Source organism: Myiozetetes cayanensis, unplaced genomic scaffold (genome assembly GCF_022539395.1).
Source record: "Myiozetetes cayanensis isolate MyiCay16 unplaced genomic scaffold, myiCay2020 scf5-8, whole genome shotgun sequence".
NCBI lineage: Eukaryota > Metazoa > Chordata > Aves > Passeriformes > Tyrannidae > Myiozetetes > Myiozetetes cayanensis.
Window position 1 is genome coordinate 32243991 of NW_026087742.1, and position 19526 is coordinate 32263516.

Genomic DNA, 19526 nt, shown 5'->3' on the forward strand with positions numbered 1-19526 from the left:
TAATGTGTGTGGTAAAAGGCATTAAACGATTTTGAGTACTTTCTAAAACACAACATGCAATCTGGAGAAGTTCTCTTCACAACAAACTTCATTGTTTAAATGAGAACTCAGTTAGAACATGGTGCTAATAATGCCAAGGTTGCCAGTTTGATCTGGGCCATTCATTCAGGAGTTGGACTTGATGATCCTTGCAGGTTCCTTCCAACTTAGAATATTTTGTGAAATCAAAATTGAGTAGCATTTCTTTATTATATGTTCAAAAATAAGGCAATAAGTAGTATTTTATAAGTTCTTTATGGTAGTGACAATATTAAGGTACTATTTTGTTACCTTTTTAGAATACTTGCTTTCTTTTGTACGATTGTTAAGAGTTAGGGGTTTGTTTTAAATCTTTTTGCATACTCTTAAAAATTATGATAAATTACAAAGTTCCTTTGGGATATACTAGTAGCATTGATAGTTTGTTAGGTAGACCTGTTGAATTAACAGCAATTTGAATTGGACCCCAGATTTTATCAAATATTCCTGTATGTCTACAGATAATGCTATCTTAGGCAAACAGGAAAAGAGCACATCAAACATGAATTTTGTGGTACAGTTTGGAGAGGAAACATTTAAGGGGGAAAATCCAAAAGCCAGTGTGCAAGAGCAGATAGCATGCTTTCTGAGCATTTTACATTTCAGATGGTGTATCTTATTTAAACTTACCACTTTGTCTTGTACAGTGTAAGATATAACCAGTGTTATAAAGAGTTCTGAAGGAGACTGGGTGGATACAAGCAGAGTGTTCTAAGCTCCAATCACATGTCATCTGTTAACAGCCAGCTTCTCTCCTGTCCAATTACTGTAGGGCTACCACCCTTTCCAATGCAGTCTCTTCCCTTGCAAGCACTGGCCTGTCCCTCACAAAAGTTGATGAAAGGGAAAAACAAGCTGCATTAGAGGAAGAACAGGCTCGCTTAAAAGCTTTAAAGGTAGGCACACAGAATTTTTAATTGCAAATGCTTTTCCCATGTTCTTGTTGATAGCTTATTAGTATTCTTACAGGAGCGAAGGGAAAACCAGAGTGATTACCACTGAACACTTACTTTTGGCAAAGTGCTGGAAGTAGAACCGTGTGTACTTAGATGATACAACTTGTGGTTTGTTAAAATAGTTTCTGAAGGATTTGTGGAAGCTCTGATTCTTGTAATTATAAGTGGCTGATACTAGTGTGTAGAATAAATAAGAACAATTCTTTAGTTCTGCTTTATTTACCTCCAGTGTCATATACACAAATATTGTTTCTGGATTTCTTATGCCAGCTCACTTTCCCAACAGGAGCAACGTCTAAAGGAACTTGCAAAGAAACCTCATACCTCTTTAACAACTGCAGCTTCTCCTGTGTCGACAGCAGCAGGAAGCATAATGACCACACCAGCCATTGATATTTTTTCTACCCCTAGCTCCTCAAACAGGTATGCTGAATGCTTCACTGTGAGATGCACTGCAAGCGAGGGTCTCCTCTAAGTATCTATTGCTTGGGTGTGGAGTACATTAGTGACGTGATAGGAAATGATGTTTTGGGTAAAGCTGATGGGAAAATAATCTATTGCCATAAATAACATAGGAAGTGTGTTTTCATCATCTGTTTGAAGAATGGTTTCTGGTATGACACATTTGTCCATGTAAAAAAAAAAAAAGGTTTGTCCTCAGAGAACATGGCAAGTAAATTTGAGAAGTCAAATAAAAATTCTGTTTGAGAGGTCATAAAGAAACTGTATTTCTAGATGTTGAAAAGTAGAGGGGCAACAAATATTCTTGGTAGATTTTCGGAGAAAGGAGAGCCTGAAACAGGGTTTGAAATAGGAGAGGTAGATTTTGCAGTCTTGCATTGTATCTAGAACATCTCTGCCTGCAAGGACCTGCAAAGACAGTGCATGAGTACTCACTGCACGCTAATCCTGATCTTTGACTAGCAGGAGCTGTTGATGCGAGCAAGTGTGTGATCTCCGTTCTGTGAAATACCTGTCAAATTAAGTAGCAGCAGAAGGTACACTGCTTTTATCAGTATAGAAGGAATTGGTTCTCTGAAGGCACGTTTTTGCTGTTAGTGTGATCCTAAACCTAAAGGATTGTTTAGTTGTTTCATTAGAGCTCACATAAGAATCTATTCCTCTTTTAAGGTAGTCAGCACTTTGACAGCTTTCTTTTTCCATTAGAAAGCTGTTGTAGGAAATTACTTGACATGAAGTATGTGGAAAATAGCTGAATCACATATAAGGAGCTAGAGAACCTGTCAATATTAGTAACTGTAAGACTGCCTTGTAAAAGAGATTTTCTTTAAAATTGCTTTTTAGAGGCCAGAGAATTTATAAAGAGTATATGAACTTGAATATCTGATCTCGCTTCTTAAGAGGTCTGAAAAAGAGAAACATCTGATGAAACTTCTTCAGACAGACAGAAATGCTGCATTTTCTTCTAAAAAACACAAATGTTAGTGTTTCTTTGTCTTTCAATTCAGTTGCAATATGACTGCTATGAGCAAAGCACAGATTTTACAGCAGGAGCTGCCATGAAGGGGATATACTGGGTCAGAAGTTCAGTTGCTTGCTATTAAATACAGTGTGTCTGGTTAATCCCTGTCATTACCTTGAACAAGCTTTACCTTGAAAATTATCTTGGTTCAGCAGCTCACATTACAGGGCAGTGCTAGACCATGCTGCTTTTTAATAGGAGCAGTGGTGGCAAAATATGATTGCAATCACTGTTGGAATGGAACACTAAAAACTGTGAATTATTCAAGTGATTGGGTCAGCAAGAAAATATACAGAGATCTAGGACATCGCTACTAGCCCTTAAGCTCTTGTGCCAATCTCATTTTGAGAGATGCTTGGATGTCATAGTGACACAGCTTGTGTCCATAGGAGTAACCATATGTGCAAATTTTGGTTCATTTTGTGTACTAAAAAGTTCTGGGAGAACACAGCGCTCCAAGGTTTATTTAAAGTATGAAATGAACTCTCTGCAAGTGGACGAGTTTTACTGTTCCTGTTAGATTCTTTAAATTATTGCAGCAGTTGTATATAAACCTTCACTCTACATTTCCATGTGATGTTCTGAGGTTTCAGTTTGGTTTTGAATGATCTGAAATGTGCATTTAAAAGAATTTTCATTCACATGCCTGAGGTTTGATCAAATGTTTCAAGGCTTGCTTTATTTTGCTTTCCCCAAAGTTCTTTAATAGTTCATAGCTGTAAGGCAGTTTCTCAGCAATGGTTGATAGTGGAGAGATGTGAATTGTAGAATTTAGGTGTAACGTTTTGATGGCACAGCCCATTATAGTTCATTTTGTCAGTCTGTTTTTGCCACAGTGTAGGGCTTTCATGAGGTGATTTTAAAACTTGCTGAAGACTGCTGAACATAACTTGGTTTAGCCCTGGAGTTGGACTGTGTGAAAGACGAGAAGACTGTCAGTCTTTCTGTCTTAGACAGCTTTGACAAAAGTCACTTGGCATAACTCATCTTGCTAAATTAACCCATTTTTACAGAACTGAAAATATGGAGTTCACCAGCCTTTGTAATTTTGGCTTAGTTCTGCCCATTCTATAATAACCATTTTGTAACAAAGCTTTCATTACTGTTGACAGTCGGTACCATTTGCCTATATTGAAAACTGTGATGTAGTTCAAACAGTTGTATTAATTTATCTTTGTAGCACTTCAAAGCTGCCAAATGATCTGCTTGATTTGCAGCCAACTTTTCATCCGTCTGTACATCCCATATCTGCTGCTCCACAAGTAGGAAGTACCTGGGGAGGTAAGAATTCTGAGCTGGATTAAGGTTCTGATTGTTATGGCTGTGTTCCTGTAAACGTTTCCCCTAGTGTGGGGGCTATTTCTTTTTTAAAGAGAGACGTCTTCCAAAGACAAACTTCAGTTGGGTGAAGGAAGCAGAAAAAGTCAAATCTGGGTATGGATTAAAATAATGCAGCAGCATGTGGTGATTCTAAATAATTTTGATACAAGAGTTCTCATTAGCAAAGTTACTTTAATTGTTGGCCAGCTCTGTCAGCCTCATAAGTGCATTCTTCAAGAGTCACATAGCAAGCTGCAAAAACTTGGCTCTGAGAAGCTGGTTCTGTGAAGATATCTGCCTGGTAGCCTGTGCTACATACATGGGAACTGGAATGCAGACTTTTTTTAGTAAATATTCTAATGGAATGCAGACTTTTTTTAATAAATATTCTAAATTTTATCTAATGTTTAATCAAATTTGCTGGTGATGATAAAGCAAAACTTGGATGAGGCCTGAAAGGAGACATTTGTGACAACTATACATAGAAAGAAAAGCCAGAGTTGGTTATTGAAATAATAAGGCTCCTCTTTACAAATTCTCTTCTATATTTCATTTAACTGCAACATCAAATTAGCAAAAAGCTGTGATTGTATCTCTTAAATGCAGAGACAAAATTTATACTTTTCCCTCTGAAGTCTACTTCAGAACACCCAAACTATTGTTCTGCTGAGTTGCTAGCATGGTTTGAATGTGGTGAGAGATGATCCCATTGATACCGGCAAGCCATCAAACCAAGGAGCCAAACGAGCATTCTAGAAAGTCATGAATGTTACTTCAAGATAAGTTTAAGTGCCAGAATATTTAGATGTTCACTCAAAGTTCTTGTCTGCTTTGCAGTGTTCCAGAGTAATTCAGATACAGTAACATATTGCCTGCTTGCGTTGTTGGTTATACTGGTGGACAATTAAAAATCTTTATGACAGATGGTTGGTTCTTTTTTTTTTACTTTTCTACGTAAATAACGTTAAAAAAAACCAGTAAACTCCTGAACTATGTGTCTATTTTCAGATTTTTTTTTTAATTAGATGCTTGCGAAAATAGTTTCTTTTATGATGCAAAACATTAGGAGTTGCTGCTTCAGGAAGTTTTGTAGGCACTAGAACAATCTTGTTCTAAACTTTTACTTCCCTGTTTCTTTTTATTAGCTGTGGCTCTTCTTAATATCTTTCCAGTTATCTAATATATCTTCATAATAAGCGGTGTATGTATTCTGCTTTCCTGTTTACTTTCTGCTGTGTAATTGGAATTTTTTTGTGTACTCTCTCACATTTGTTTGTAGGGAAATAACACAATTTTGAGTGACAGAGGCAATGCCAATATATGTGGTAGCTTCTAAAATAAATAAAAGTAGCTTACTTGTCCTTTAGTTTTACTGAGCAGAGCATCTTCTGAGAAAGATTCAGTGAAGAGTGCGTGGAGTTAGGCATACAAATTTCAGCTTTTAATAGGCTTAGGGTTTAGAAATGGAGAAAAATGTTTTGGCTCATTTTGATTGCTTTCTGCAAAATATCTTCTGTTTCAGCTGGTCCTATTTGTTTCATGAGTGACAGGTAAAAGGGGAAATTATCTTCCTCTCAAAGGTCACATCACATTTCTTTATTAACCTGAAAAATTAGCCTGAAAGTCTGTATTTGTTCAATGTTGTGTTACTCATGGTGTGAGTCTTCACTAATAGTCATTGATATATTTGCTTACTATCGACACATTTCTAAATATTTTTAAGACTTAATTAACTGTGAAGGTTTTGGATTGTCTGCTAAAATTTTAGGCTAAAGTTCTGGGATCACCATTTATTGTGTTACCTTTCATCAAAAAAACCCAACTCTTCAGCTTTACAGACATGAACACTCACTTCACACAGGTGAGGTAGATAAGAAGTGCTTTCCACATTTTACAGATGGGGAAATCTGAGCAATTAACTGACTTGTCTGAAGTCATACGGCAAGTCAGTGGCAGAGCCAAGAATGGAACCTGAACTATTTCCAGTCCTGTGCTCTAACCACTGCACAGCAACCCTCCCTTAGGTAATTTTCTGACATGATGATGTTTGTATTTGGTGTATATGGTGACTTTGAGAAGAGTATCAAATCAGCTACAATCAGCTAAAATCAGTTACTGTAAAAAATTTTGTGCAGCAGCTCATAGGTATGTAATAAACCAGTAAATTGTTGCTGAAGCATTATATCTGGGTTGCTGCCTTTAGTATTGTGCTTCTAAAAATGTTTAAACTAACAAGGTTAAACTCCTGGGGAATGGGTTCTGTGGTTGTATGTTCTCAGTTTACCTTTTTCAAACTGTAAGAGATTCTGCTGAAAAACCTTTGTTGCTGTCCTTTCAGGTAAAATCTAGTGGGATAACTTAAAAGTTGGTAAAATTCAAATTATTCTTTTAAATGCACCTGAATCATTAATACCTAACGATAGCATGCAGGTGCAGAGTGATTCCATTGACACAAATAGATGCCATGTGTATTCAAGGATGAAATTGGGCTTTAGAAACATTGGAGTGTTGCTGTCAACAGTTTTTAAAACCTGAATACCCAAGGATATGAATTATCCAAACCCAATTAATTTTCGGTTACCTTTGTCACTACCATTGGCAAGTTCTGAGGCTCAGACAAGACAGAACACACTGGCTAGAATTAGAATGAGGCAGACAAAGAGTCTGAGAGCTGATTACATTCCTGAGGAAATCTCAATTATCTAAAGATCCATTATATTGTATTCCTACCCAAAATGCAGGAAACTCCATATACAACCTTGGGATTTGGGAACAGAAAGTAGTATGTGGGAGTTTTCCTGACAAGTGCATGTGTAAAATAATTTCAGTGGACAGTAGATTTAGACAGATACGGTTTAAAAACTTTGTCCTTCTTAGCTTCCTCTGTATTGTTTTATCTGGGCTCTTTAATGGGACTGGTTGGAGACTGTTCCAGCTGTGTGTGGTATATTTACCAGCTATGAATTTACACCGAAACTTGAAGCAAAACAAATGTATCAGTGTGGAAGTGAATGGTCTGACCTATCTGTTTGAATTTTTTTCCAATTACAAGGAGAACCAATAGAATCAGAAGAATGTGAAGCAGCAACAGAAAAAGCAAGGAGGAGCTGACCAAAGGATTATTGTCAGATCTGTTTATTCTACAGCTTGTAGAGTAGGATTCAAAGCAGATAGCAGTTTTAAGGAGTACCTGAAAGCTGGGTCTTAGTTTCAGGTGACTGGCTGATTGGCATGTCCACTATATAAAACATACATAAGACAACACAAAGTTTTGTGTTGCTGTTATATATTACAAATTCTAAATTAGCTTGTTCTGCTTATCCTTTATTCAGTGTTGGACACAGTCATTTTGCTGACTGAATGATTTAGGGAAAGGTCTTCTAAAGTACTTTGCCCGTTCTTGCAACGTAGCCAAGCAATTTGGGAGAGAAGTCAGGTCTTACCTAATAAGATGCCTTGAGCTTGCAGAAAATCAAAGTGTGCATTAAACCTGCAAAGAATAATACTGTTATAGTTTTTAAATTGTGTTTCCTTTAGGATTTGCATTCTACTGAACATGTTAACAAGCTGTGTGGGATTTATAGCTAAGAATCAGGTCAGATTCAGGGAGGTAAGATAGCTTACACTTTGAAACTGCAGCACACAGCATGATAGTATTTACAAGAGTTGTGGATAAATTGGTAATCTAACAAGGTTTTAAAAAGAAAAAAGAAATGGCCAGGAACTGAAGTACTTAATAAATCTCTCCTCTAGTTATTATTCAGACATTTCTCTGTAGTGACTTTGCATAGAAGAGTAAGTTGCAGATCTAGGCACTGTGATAAAACAAATAGGGCTTAGATGCAACCCTTGCTGATCTCACCTAGTGTGTTCTTGAGTTTTCCATCAAGGATTCATAGATTTTGGAACCATGCAGCTCAACCACAGCTCCTTCTGTCAATTACTGTAGCTGCCTTTCCTATCCTGTTTATCTGTTGGATCCTGAAGTAAAGGGGTATTTTAGCTTGGCAATTGCATCCATCCTCAGGAAGCCTTGAAACTCCTGTATACCTTGGGAAGTCGTTTGTATAGATCCATGTTTCCTTCATTCCAGTAAGGTCTGACAGTTTTTTAGTGAGGAACATTTTCCACATCACAGCTGTCTGGCTGTTGTCCCTCAAAGCAGAACAGGATTTTTCTTGCTTGCATGTAATGGCATATCCACAACAAGCTTGTAGCTCCAGATGCCCCAGGTACTGAAGGAATTGCTTCTGTTCTGTGTGCTACCTTGGTATATTCATAGCTCGTGAAAATTTCATGATACTGAGTAGCAGAAAAATCCATAAGCACAGTTTGAAGAAGGAAAAGCACAGCTCAGTTGTTTTTGTTGGGATTTTTAAAGCTGCCCTGAGGATGATATTGCATCGAATCCTTGCTTAGCACCTGGGGTTCTGTTGTGCTGACAGGCAGTCTCTGCTCCAGAGACTTTGGTGCTGCAAGTGTCATACTTATTTTCAGTATAAAATACACCCAGGAAGAAGCAGTTTGTAAGACCAAGGTGTTATTAATTAAAAAAAAAAAAAAAAAAAAAAGGAAATTTGTGGCTAATATCTGTAGTATTTTTCTTGAGTAGAGAATAGTTAATTCTGGATAATTTGAAAATTCAACAGTTAGGTAGGTCATCCTGAGTTTAGAGGTGTCAGGAGAAAACTGTACCTCCTGGACTCTTCTTAACTCTGCTCTTCTGTACCTAGGAAGCAGCATGTAACTAAATCCATCTCCATTTTCTTCTTTCTCTTGCTCTCTGGAATTGAACAGATCCTTTTTCTGCTACTGTTGATAGTGTTGATGATGCCATTCCAAACCTAAATCCTTTCCTTACAAAAACTAACGATGCTGCTCATCTGTCTGTGTCTTCTGATGTATCTACTTTCACCAGTAGGACACCCACACATGAAATGTTTGTTGGTAAAGTACCATTTTAAACTAATTTCCTATTTCCTAAGAAATCTAACATTATTTTAGTATATTTTTGGGGCCATTCAGAAAATAAAAGCTGGTCATTTGGGGCTGGTTTTGTGCTATGTTAGAATTTGATTTAGTAGTTGTGCCATGAAAATGGTGTTATAATCCTTGCTTGGCTTCCTAGATGGGATTCTACCCCGATGTAAAGAAAGTTATAGTTAAAGCAGTTGCTTGAGTGCAGTTTTACACAGTCTCTTATACTTGGGGAATTTTGATGTAAAATACTACGTATCTCTTGGAATGAAAATGAAATGCTGCTGATTTCTTCCTCAGGTTGAAATGTTGTTTTTTTGAAAAAGGAATTGTTTCATAGTGGATGTTTTTCCCGAGTCATTAACAAAGCTGATAGAGCCCTGCACATTTTGGTGCATGATCTACTCAGGCTGTTTACCTACAAGGCAATAAACTAATAACTCACCTATTAAAAACTGTTGACATCTTAATTTGGAGGTGGTTCAGCATGGCTGTCTCATTAGAAATCCTTCTGATGTTTCTGTTGGTGCAACTGTCTAGTAATTCAATTACTTTTCAATATGAAAAGTTCAATTAGTTTTCATGGACTAAAAATCAATTAATTACATGTCAGTTCTGATAAGCAAAGCTAGATTTAAAGACAGTTGTACTCCACAGGCTGTCTTTATGCTGGTTGAACCCCACTAGAGTTGATAAAAAGAAAAATCCAGACTCTTACCTTTTATACTTGTTAACAGAAATAAACCCAAGGAGTGTCTTTAGAGATATTCATACCACCTCTACTTTGTCACATCAGCTGACTAGTTTCCTAGCTTGTCTGCCTTTAGTGGAAAGAGAAAGCAAGTAAGATCAAGCTGAGGAACTCTTGCTGTGAACTTCTCTCCAGATTTCCCAGGGAGGATTAGTTGACTGAAGCAGTAGTATACATATACTTTAAGTTGGTACTACTATGTAGCAATCTGCTCTGTGCTTCTAATTTTCCATGCTTCCAGTAAAATTGGTATGGTTCACATGAATGTAGAGTGATCATTTGAAATACAGCTGGTTTGGGTTTTTTTTAATAGGATGGTTATTTAGTCAGATGAGTTTCCTCTGTATAGTTTGTTCTGCAGTCATACAAAGAGTTGCAGTGCAGGGCTGCGAACAAGGAGCCTGGTGGGTTTTTGTGGCACTTGCTGGTCTGAGTAGTGTTTATTACATGACAGCCCTGAAGTCACTGGAAATGGATGCCGTTGATACATTACATCCCCTTCCAGTGTCTCATGCTTTAAGGATATATCTAGAACCAAATTGTGGCCTCCTGGCAAATTGATATGTGAAATGTAAATGCAATTTTAGCTGTAGCACAATCAAGGTGCTACAATAATGTGCATGTGGATTTAAAATAACTCTTTCTGGTTCTTTAGATCATTACAATCCGTTTACTCAACTAAATCCTTTTGTGGCAACCAAATATGAATCCACTATTGGGCTGTATCCTTATACTTCAGGTATAAGTAAAATGCCTTGAAGCTTTTACACTCATTCCTTTCAAGGGTGTAAAACATGGCATTTGGTTGGGAAAAAAAAAGTTTTCATCCTAATATAGCTGTTACTTCGAAACTGTGCTTTCCCCTTTTGTGTTATAGAGTGTGTAAACTTGTTTCTTACTGTATGTCTGTGTATTGATTTCATTCCATTGGTTCTATGTTATTAGACTGTTATGTGGATTTATAGACTGACCTGAAATTAGAGTTCTGAATAGCAGATAAACCATATATCTTGGTTCTCTTTCTGTAACTCTCCCTCTTCTCCTTTCATGGCTTTCTCTCTTGTGTGATACGCCTTATCAGATTCTTTTTGTGGTCCTCAAGCTTACCCTAGCGCTTCTCATTTCCGCAATGAGCCTTCTTCTGTAGCTGGTCTATTTGGAGGTAGGTAATGGGATCCAGCCTTACCACAGACACAGAAGTTTGAATGTGTTGTGTGCCTAGAACTAGTAGGTTATTGGCTACAGAAGTGCGTTGTTGTAGCGGCTCCAACTGTTATCCCTGTGCTTGTGCCAGGTGTGTGGTCACAAATGGTATGTATTTTTTTTTTTTTTAGTTTGTGCTAAACTAAGGCTTATTTAGTCTAAATACGAAATGAGTATCTCCATTTCAGGACCTCTTGTAGTTCACATGTTGCTACATACCACACAAAAGACATGCATGTTTATAAGTATCTTGTCATCTTGCTCTACCTCATTGTTTTTAAGGTAAAGGGATTGGGATGTTCGTGCTGTTTATGGCAGTTTTGTTGGTGTATTACTCTTAAACAGTACACTAAACAAGAACTAAGCTTTGCAACAGAACAGGAAAAAGAGGTATCTGCTGCATTAAATTAATAAATAAAATTTAAAAATTATATGTGCAGCTGTATAATGTCTGTGTAGTACCCCCATACTGGTCTGTGTAGTACCCCCATACCGATGCTGGTTCTGAAACACTGTCCTGACAGTTACTAGACAGGCTGTGGGCTGTGACAGGTGATAATCTGTCTAAACCAGGTGAACAGGGTGTGTTAACACTGCTGAAATCCAAGTCTTAGGAATACCTTCAGTAAATGATTTATAGAAGGGTTAGTTCTTAAAAGCCCCATAAAGCCACATTTTGGTTTAGTGTCTTCGAACAGAAATCAGCTTGAGTCATTTAACCAAAGGTTAAATACTACAAATGAATCTGTTTGTTCCATATCCAAAAAGCAGGATGATTAGTTTCTGTCAAGTCTTACCTGTTTATTCTCTTGAAGGAACTACATTAAAAATACTGGCCTTTACACCTTTCAAAACATCCATGTTAAACAGAATGCCCTGGGCTGGTGGCTGATACCAGGAGTAAGATTTGATCTTTTCCAGAGACTGATTCAAAGGAATTTTGTGTATTGTGTTGTCTTAGAGTTGGTCTCATCTTGTTAGCTTCATAAAAAACTCAGTGTGGTTCAGTTAAGGCTGTTTGTTAAAGCAAAATATGAGCTATTTTAAGTCAGGTTTTGTATTAGTACAGGCACAGTTTTAAGAGTTGCAGGACATCCCATCATGAGAATTCCTGTCGGCAGTTCAGAGTCTGAAATGGCTTGTTACAACTTGATGGTGTACGTGTCATAAAGATACTCATTTTGGTTAGTTGATGATTTACTCATGATCTCTTCCCACATTACTGCTTCCCATGTTTTGTTGCATGCTGTTTTCCTCTGATTTGTTTTTAATGAAAACTATGTTGTCAGAATTCTTAGTGATGGATACTTTTGAGTTAGAAGTTTTATGTTGCTTTAAGACAAATAGAAAGAACAGGTAATCTGTATTTGGGGTTTTTTTTGTGAAGTTTCTGTTCAAGGATAGCATCCTGTAGTTACTAATTTTTTAGGTGAAATGTGACTTATTTCAGTAAAACAGTAAGATTGAAATGAAGTGCTGTCACAGAAGGATAAATGAAAGTATTCTTTGTCAGTTATTTCTATCCACTGCAGTGTTTTACTGCTGATGTATCTGTGATCCTTTTGTTTCTCTGTGTCATCCTGTTTTTGTTAGAAACCAGAAGAGGTAGTTTTCAAGATGGCATTGCTTTTTTTTTTTTTTTTGGTACTTTTCATATAAAGTAATAATTGCTTCTGTCATTGCCTGAATATCAAGGCGATATACATGCATGTGCTTGTGTGTGATCATATATAACATTGAAAAATTCTAGAAACAAATCAGTATTCCCCTCTGTATTACTAAACTATCAACTCAGTGCTGCTGAACATCATACTCAATACTTTGTACTGCAATAAATTTTCAGTGTTGAAAAAAATTATGGTACTGTAGAACACTGCTTTACAGATATATATGAGACAAATGGAGTAAGTTTAGACAGAAACAGGAGTTGAAACTTGGCTGTAACTCCCCTTATCTTGCCACAATTTCTAGAAATTTACCTGAAAAACGTGGTCAACTGCAAAACGTGTGTCCAGAAATATCTAAGTAACCCCTGTGAAAGTAACTAGTATTATAAGAGTGTCTTCCTGGAAAAGCATGATGATTGTTTTATCTGTAATGTTATTGTAAGTATATGGTAAAAGCATAAGGAAGATGTCAATAGTCAGAGGTTCAGCAGTTGCAGGGGTGTGTCTTCTATGGCCTCTCTGTCCAATTTGAGACAAAACCTTTCTTTGGAAGAGTAACTTCAAATAAAGACCAAATAAATTGCTCAGTGTCGGAGTGTAATCTGAACCTTTACGATATTTCTGGTCTTTCTGCAGTACTGAAATAATCTACGTGTTTATTTGTCTTGTCTTGCATAAATTGTGGGAAATGCTGTATATAAAAACATTCAACTTTTTTCTTTTTTCCCCTACAGGGTTCACTCCATCTCCTGTTGCTCAACCACAGCCATCATCTGGCCTTAATGTTGACTTTGAGTCTGTGTTTGGAAACAAATCTTCTAATGTTGTCCCAGATTCTGGTGGTAAGAGACTTGCTAAAATAGATGACGCATGTCCTTTAACTTAATTTGTTCTTGGGGTATAAATCTCTTAATCTGTATTTACTAATACTGCTGGGACAGAGTTTCAGCTGAAGAAAAGAAAACTGACTTTAAAAGGTCAATAAAGCATTAATCAAGTAATTTTTCCTTACATACTATTTCCATGTGCACCCTGCTGAAATGTTTACAGTGATTTCCTTCACTTAAATATTTTATGCATTAAAACTTCACACAGTTAACAGCCTTCCTTTTTATGTGCTGTTAGCTGACGTTAAGTCTGTAGAGTGTGGTTGGAAGAGGTAAAATGGCATCTTCATTTTATGTTTCTATGCAATACGTTTTTTGATGCTTCTTTGCCTATTCTTTTGACATTAAGATTAGTTCAGAAAATGGTCAGTTATCAAAACATACACAGTTAATTTGGATTGCACTCATCAGGCTCTTTCTGTTCTTCACAGCATCTGGAAAGTAAATATTTTCTTTTGATATTAGACTCTTAACATTGGATTTTATTTTTTTTTTAATAAACCAGTAATTTGCTAAAACCAGATACATACATGTTTTTATAAACAAGATTGAACTATTTTAGATATTTCTTTCTTTGCTTTACATTTTGATTGTTTTATGGTCCTTGGCAATCCATTCCATATTAAGTTGATGTCGCATAGGTTAAATTACTGAAGTGAAATCTGATTTCCATAGTAAATATCTCCTTTATCAAGAGGCATAATAAGTTTTGTCCTTCTTATATGGAGTAGCATCACTATGTTAAATTTTGTATTTTAGCCATTGTGTTGACCTTACTCTCTATGTAATTGAATGTCATGCCCGTCATGGAAGGCCTGTGATTCAAATCACTTATGTTTCTCATTCCAAGGCTTTGATGAACTAGGTGGTCTCCTAAAACCAACAGTGGCCTCTCAAAACCAGAGTCTTCCAGTTGCCAAAGTACCGCCTAATAAATTAGTGTCAGATGATCTGGATTCATCTTTAGCCAATCTTGTAGGCAGTAAGTATGGAACCACTAACATGTAAATACTTACTTAATTCTTTTAAACCAGTGGAATTTCACTAGTCTCTTTTGCTCCTTTGTGACAGATTTGGGCATTGGAAATGGAACTACTAAAAAGTGAGTATGCTTAATTGGAAGTTGAGCATTTTGATTTTCATGATAGTAAATAGTTATGAATGTATGCATTGAAACTTATGCATAACAACATGATGTTAACCTTCAGAGCATTTTTGGGATTGTACTTCTCATCCAAGGGAAAATGAATTGTTGAGAGCTGTTGGAAGGTGTAGACTTAGTGGTAGTGACAGTGGTAGCAGCAGGCAAGGTGTCCTGTCTCTGATTCCTTTTAGACATTATCTATATTGAAGAAATGAATTCATCAAAATGGGTTTTTTGTAGTTGTAGGTAATCATGGCACACCTTACGGACTTTGTGTGATCTGAACGTGTGCAGAGCTGTATTAAAGGTGGTGAAATGACAACCTCTGTCTTGAGATTGACCTTTAGACAAGTGAATTTTGAAGCAGGGTGTGTATATTAAAGAGTAATGAACATCTGCTCTAGCAGCGAAGTTGAGAAATGGGATTAGCAAATTTCAGGCTTATTGGGACCATCTGTGCCAACTCTGAAATAATTCAGAAATCTAATATGCAGTTGCTCCCAACTAAACTATCTTGTCCCAAAGGAAGTCAGGTGCACTAACTTACCTAGTCTGGGGAACTCGGCTAAGATTAAATACAGCTGAGGAGGCTCATGCTGAACATCTTATCTTACTTTTCCAAGCCAAAATATGTTGTTATGAGACTTTTTATCAACTCCTTTGCTAAATGAACTTCACTAATAAAGGAAGTCTCATTCCCAAGTGGAAATGGTGTTTACCTGAGGAAGTTTTGTAAGAAAGTCCAATGTTTTCTAACAGTTCTTAAAAAAATTTATTTGAAGTGATGTAAACTGGACTCAGCCAGGTGAAAAGAAACTAACAGGTGGTTCCAACTGGCAACCCAAGATTGCACCTACAACTGCGTGGAACGCTCCAACGTTGGTAAGCAAATACTCATTTCAAGTTAACGAGTTCCCTGCAACTTAGATATGCCGGGTGATGTATAATGGATGAATTTGAAAGTGATCTGTAGTTGCAGTAAAAAGATAATAGAAAATGGAAGAATTGGTCAATTGGAGATGTGTACTGCTTGGGTTTGTTTTTCTTGGTTGTGTGATACTAATAAATAGCTTGTGATGAGACATGCAGGTTTAGCATGTGTTTGAACAGCCTCTCTCATGGCAAGGTAGCAGCTTTGGGTTTCGCTCAGTGGACTTCTCGAGTGACAGGACAAGGGGGAATGGCTTTAAACTGATGGAGTGCAGGTTTAGATGAGGTATTAGGAAGAAATTCTTTACTATGAGGCTGGTGAGGCACTGGCACAGGTTGCCCAGAGAAACTGTGGCTGCCCCATCCCTGGAAATGTTCAAGGCCAGGCTGGATGGGGCTTTGAGCAGCCCGATCTAGTGGAAGGTGTCCCTACCCATGGCAGGGGTGTTGGACCTAGATTATCTTCAAGGTCCTTTCCAACTCAAACCATTTTATGAGTTTGACATAAAACTGTGAATTCCATGGGGTGAGGGGGTACTTTTCTGTCTAGAAAAGCAGAAGTGTGAAAGTACACCCTTCAGGTGCACTGATACGTCCTGTATGTGTACATTACAACTGAGCCTGCTCTAGGGGTGAGAACTGGCCCCGTTGATACTTGCAGAGCTGTCTGTGCAGTGATGTGAGCTATAGCTTCCTTAATGTACATTACTGCTGCTTTCCTGCCCTGGTGTGTGCAGCTGTTTTTAATCATTGGCAGTTTTGCTGATCAACTTCATGTCTGTTGTAGCAGGTAGTATTGGCAACGACTTGGAAGTAGCATGTAGTGCAAGGGCTCTTAATTACATAATCAAGACTTTACAGAAGTAGTTTTCACAATGCTCACAGAACATTTTTGCATGTGAATCCTGCTCACCCTTTCACCAGCGGCCTGGAGAACTGTACATGGACAGAAACCACCCCCAAGTATTTATTGCATCTGACTCTCTAGCTGGGGGTTGAATCCTCAGTGTAGTAATGCTGCAGTGTTGTGAATTTGGAAAGAGAACTTCTCTCCCTGCTTCCACCACCTCTTCCTTAGCAGGCGTCCCCTATCAACTCACTACATTTATATAGGGAGGAATGTTTGTGGATCTTACTGGAGGGTGTGTAGATATTGAAGAAACTGTAACTACTCACCTGCTTTAATGACTGGTGGTTTGAGTTTACCTGTGTGCTTGAATCTGTTTAATAACTCATGTCTTGTATATGCATCTTCTTGTGATAAGTCATTACATTTAACTGCTTTTATTATTTAGAGATCTTGTTGAGACATTTCTCTTCCTGTGATGCTGTTCTAAACATAAAAACCTTGCAACAGAAATAATGTAAGGGGGGAAAAAACAGCTTTATTTTCCTCTGCTGGTCTATTTATTTTGGAGTTGCTGCTGCTTGCTAAATAGATATGCTTTTGAAAATCTTTGAAAAAAAGGCATATACCAAATAAATGGACTATGCAAACCAGTGTCAAGCCCAATAACAAAGACAGTATCACAGGTGTGTGTTGTCTCAGTAAATGACTTGAATTACAAGAATGTGTTGGGGTAAACATTTAATGTATTTGTGAACTAAAATGCTATCTGTGTATATTCTGTTGTGTAAGTATTTGCTTCTAATCCAGTGTTATTGCATTATGTAATTGTTCTCCCTGGGAAATACAGAATGGCATGCATTTTCCACAATACGTAAGTGAAACAACCCACAGCCTTTTTGCAATCGACTGGCATGCTGATATTAACCACTGCTGTTGCAGAATCTCATAACCTTCTTGCTATTTACACATTTCTCATTTTAAAATCTTTGGTGTGCCAAAAATTGAGCTTCTCCTAGCATACACAAACTTCATAGGTGGTGTGCAGGCTCTTGACTCGAATGATGGCATGGGAAATACCGAGATTATTTTTCCTTGCTTTAAACTGTACCATCTGCTGCCAGAGAGCTGGGGTGTGTGTCTGTGCTGCCTTTAATGCATTTGGTGAATTCTGAATGAAGATAAAAATATTGTGTTTGAATAACTGCATGAAATCTCACGGGCTTTTGTTATATTTGGCACTCAATCCACATTTATGGTAGATCTTGATTTTTTTTTTTAATTTTATTTTATTTTTAAGTGGGGAGAGACCAATATGTCATTAATAAAAAGAAAATTCATGCAGATAGTGTACAAAGGACAAGCAATAACCCGTACTTGCTGTCTGAGGAGCCCAGGCTTTCACTTCAAGGGACTTGTTTCTTTATGTCAACAGCAATATTGGTCTTTCCCTGTATTCTGTTTTTATTGCAGGCTAACTAAAGGATGGTAGGTCCATACTTGAGCACTCAAAAAAAAATTATTCAGCATGGTTGTGTAGGTGTGTGTACTCAAACAAAACAAAAAATCTAGTTTTCAGGATGGCTTTGTCCAGTGTGTGAAATACATGGATAGTACACTGTCTCTAAATGACTCCTTATCTTTCTTGATGGCAGTTGAAATGCCAGTTGCACTGGCCCTACTATATAAGAAAAAGCAGCTGATACCTTAGAATTGAATTCAAAAGCAGCTTTCCTGATGTCCTGTTCTGGATTATATAATTTAGCTGCTTTAATTAATCCAGTATGATTACTATTTTATAATTTCCCTTTTTTTCAGTATCAATAATGTCTGTTACCAAGAAATACTTATAGTGTTTGTTTTGTCGTGAGTAGAAATCCCCACAGCAATAGCATGAATAATAGTCTCTTTTTTCTAAAAGGGAAGACTAACAGGAGGTGGAGTGGATAGACAGCAAGTTATATGAGTATTTATAAGCACCAATCTAGAATCTGAAAAAAGAAATCAACAACTTTTTTGTCCTTGTAGGAGTTAATATTAATTTAGGAAGTGAATAATGAACTGTAGAGCAAAGAACATGGTTAGGAGATGCAGAACCCTCTCTATATCCATCTTTCTAAGAGTTATCAGCTGGTTTTCTACATATAAATTGCCAAGGTGTTTACAAAACTTAACTTCAGCCCAGGTTTTGCCTGTTAACAGCAATTGTACCTTCATAAAAGTACAGTAAGTACATAAGGGTAATATAAACATATCTACCAAGTACTGAGAGGACTTAGTCTGTTCAAATTCACAGTGGGAAGCAGGTATGGGAGAGGGAATGCCAGCTGGATATTCCTGTGAGAGTCTAATTTATATCAAAGCATGGTAGGATAATTCCCGTAGTGTGTCCATCCTGGCTAAGGAGAAGAGAATTTCTGTAGTATCAGCAGAAGCAATGGTAATTTGGTCTTTCAGTCTTTAAAATTGTCTTTTAAGACTCCTTATGTACCATTACTTCTGATACTGAAATATAAGTATATACTTCGTGGGATTAAAACAATACTTCTGCTTCATGAATATTTTCTCTCAAACTTCTCTGTGTCCTGTCCTATGTTCCCTGAACAGGATGATGAAAGAATGGTAGCTTGCAGTTTAGTTTAGACAACCAGAATCCTGATAGGTTAAAAACAAATACATAACTAAGATTCGCCAAGATGGTCTAGAAACTTTAGCTTAGGTATTGTATGCCATCTGAATTAAATAGGATATCCTTTTAACACCAGACTGCAAATCCTATTTATTCTTTGGTATGTTTATGACAAGCTAAGTGCTGCAGTTGATCATTACAAAGCAATGTCTTACCAGCACACAGTTTATCTCTCCTCCTCTCAGTTCACCACTGTTTTTCACACCAGGCACCTCCTGTAATGGCTTATCCTGCCACAACGCCAACAGGAATGATGGGCTACGTGATGGTGAGTAGAATTCCTACAACTGGATAGAGTCAGATGCTGTATATTGTTTGATTGCTTACAGTTTGGTAGCAGTTGTTTTTCTGAACTATCTTACTGAAGACTGAATTTCAGCTCCCAATGGTTAATTCTTCATCAAATCATTAAGTTCTGGTTTTCTGAGCTACTTCAGTGGTGTTTGTGTGAAACTAAGTCTGCCTTCCTTACTTCACTTGTTTTTTTGTAAACTTTTTTAAATGGAACTAGATGATCTTTAAGGTCCCTTTCCAACCCAGTTCATTCTGTGATTCTATGAAAGTTAAGGCAGTGTCTATTCTTGGGGGACTTTA

The 19526-nt window shown here is 37.2% G+C and overlaps 1 protein-coding gene across 9 annotated transcripts in view; it reads left to right on the plus strand.

The window, feature by feature from the left end:
* Positions 1 to 19526, plus strand: part of PICALM (phosphatidylinositol binding clathrin assembly protein) — a 67030-nt gene that overhangs the window by 37298 nt on the left and 10206 nt on the right. For 2 of the 9 annotated variants that reach the window (XM_050332311.1, XM_050332313.1), the window contains exons 10-21: positions 851 to 974; positions 1321 to 1457; positions 3698 to 3798; positions 8635 to 8784; positions 10221 to 10304; positions 10647 to 10727; positions 13170 to 13277; positions 14173 to 14304; positions 14394 to 14424; positions 15249 to 15348; positions 17094 to 17117; positions 19141 to 19200. In XM_050332311.1, the coding sequence (XP_050188268.1) occupies positions 851 to 974; positions 1321 to 1457; positions 3698 to 3798; positions 8635 to 8784; positions 10221 to 10304; positions 10647 to 10727; positions 13170 to 13277; positions 14173 to 14304; positions 14394 to 14424; positions 15249 to 15348; positions 17094 to 17117; positions 19141 to 19200 (1132 nt within the window). The remainder of the gene's footprint in view (positions 1 to 850; positions 975 to 1320; positions 1458 to 3697; positions 3799 to 8634; positions 8785 to 10220; positions 10305 to 10646; positions 10728 to 13169; positions 13278 to 14172; positions 14305 to 14393; positions 14425 to 15248; positions 15349 to 17093; positions 17118 to 19140; positions 19201 to 19526) is intronic. The other 7 variants (XM_050332312.1, XM_050332315.1, XM_050332318.1 and 4 more) reach the window with 5 other exon arrangements.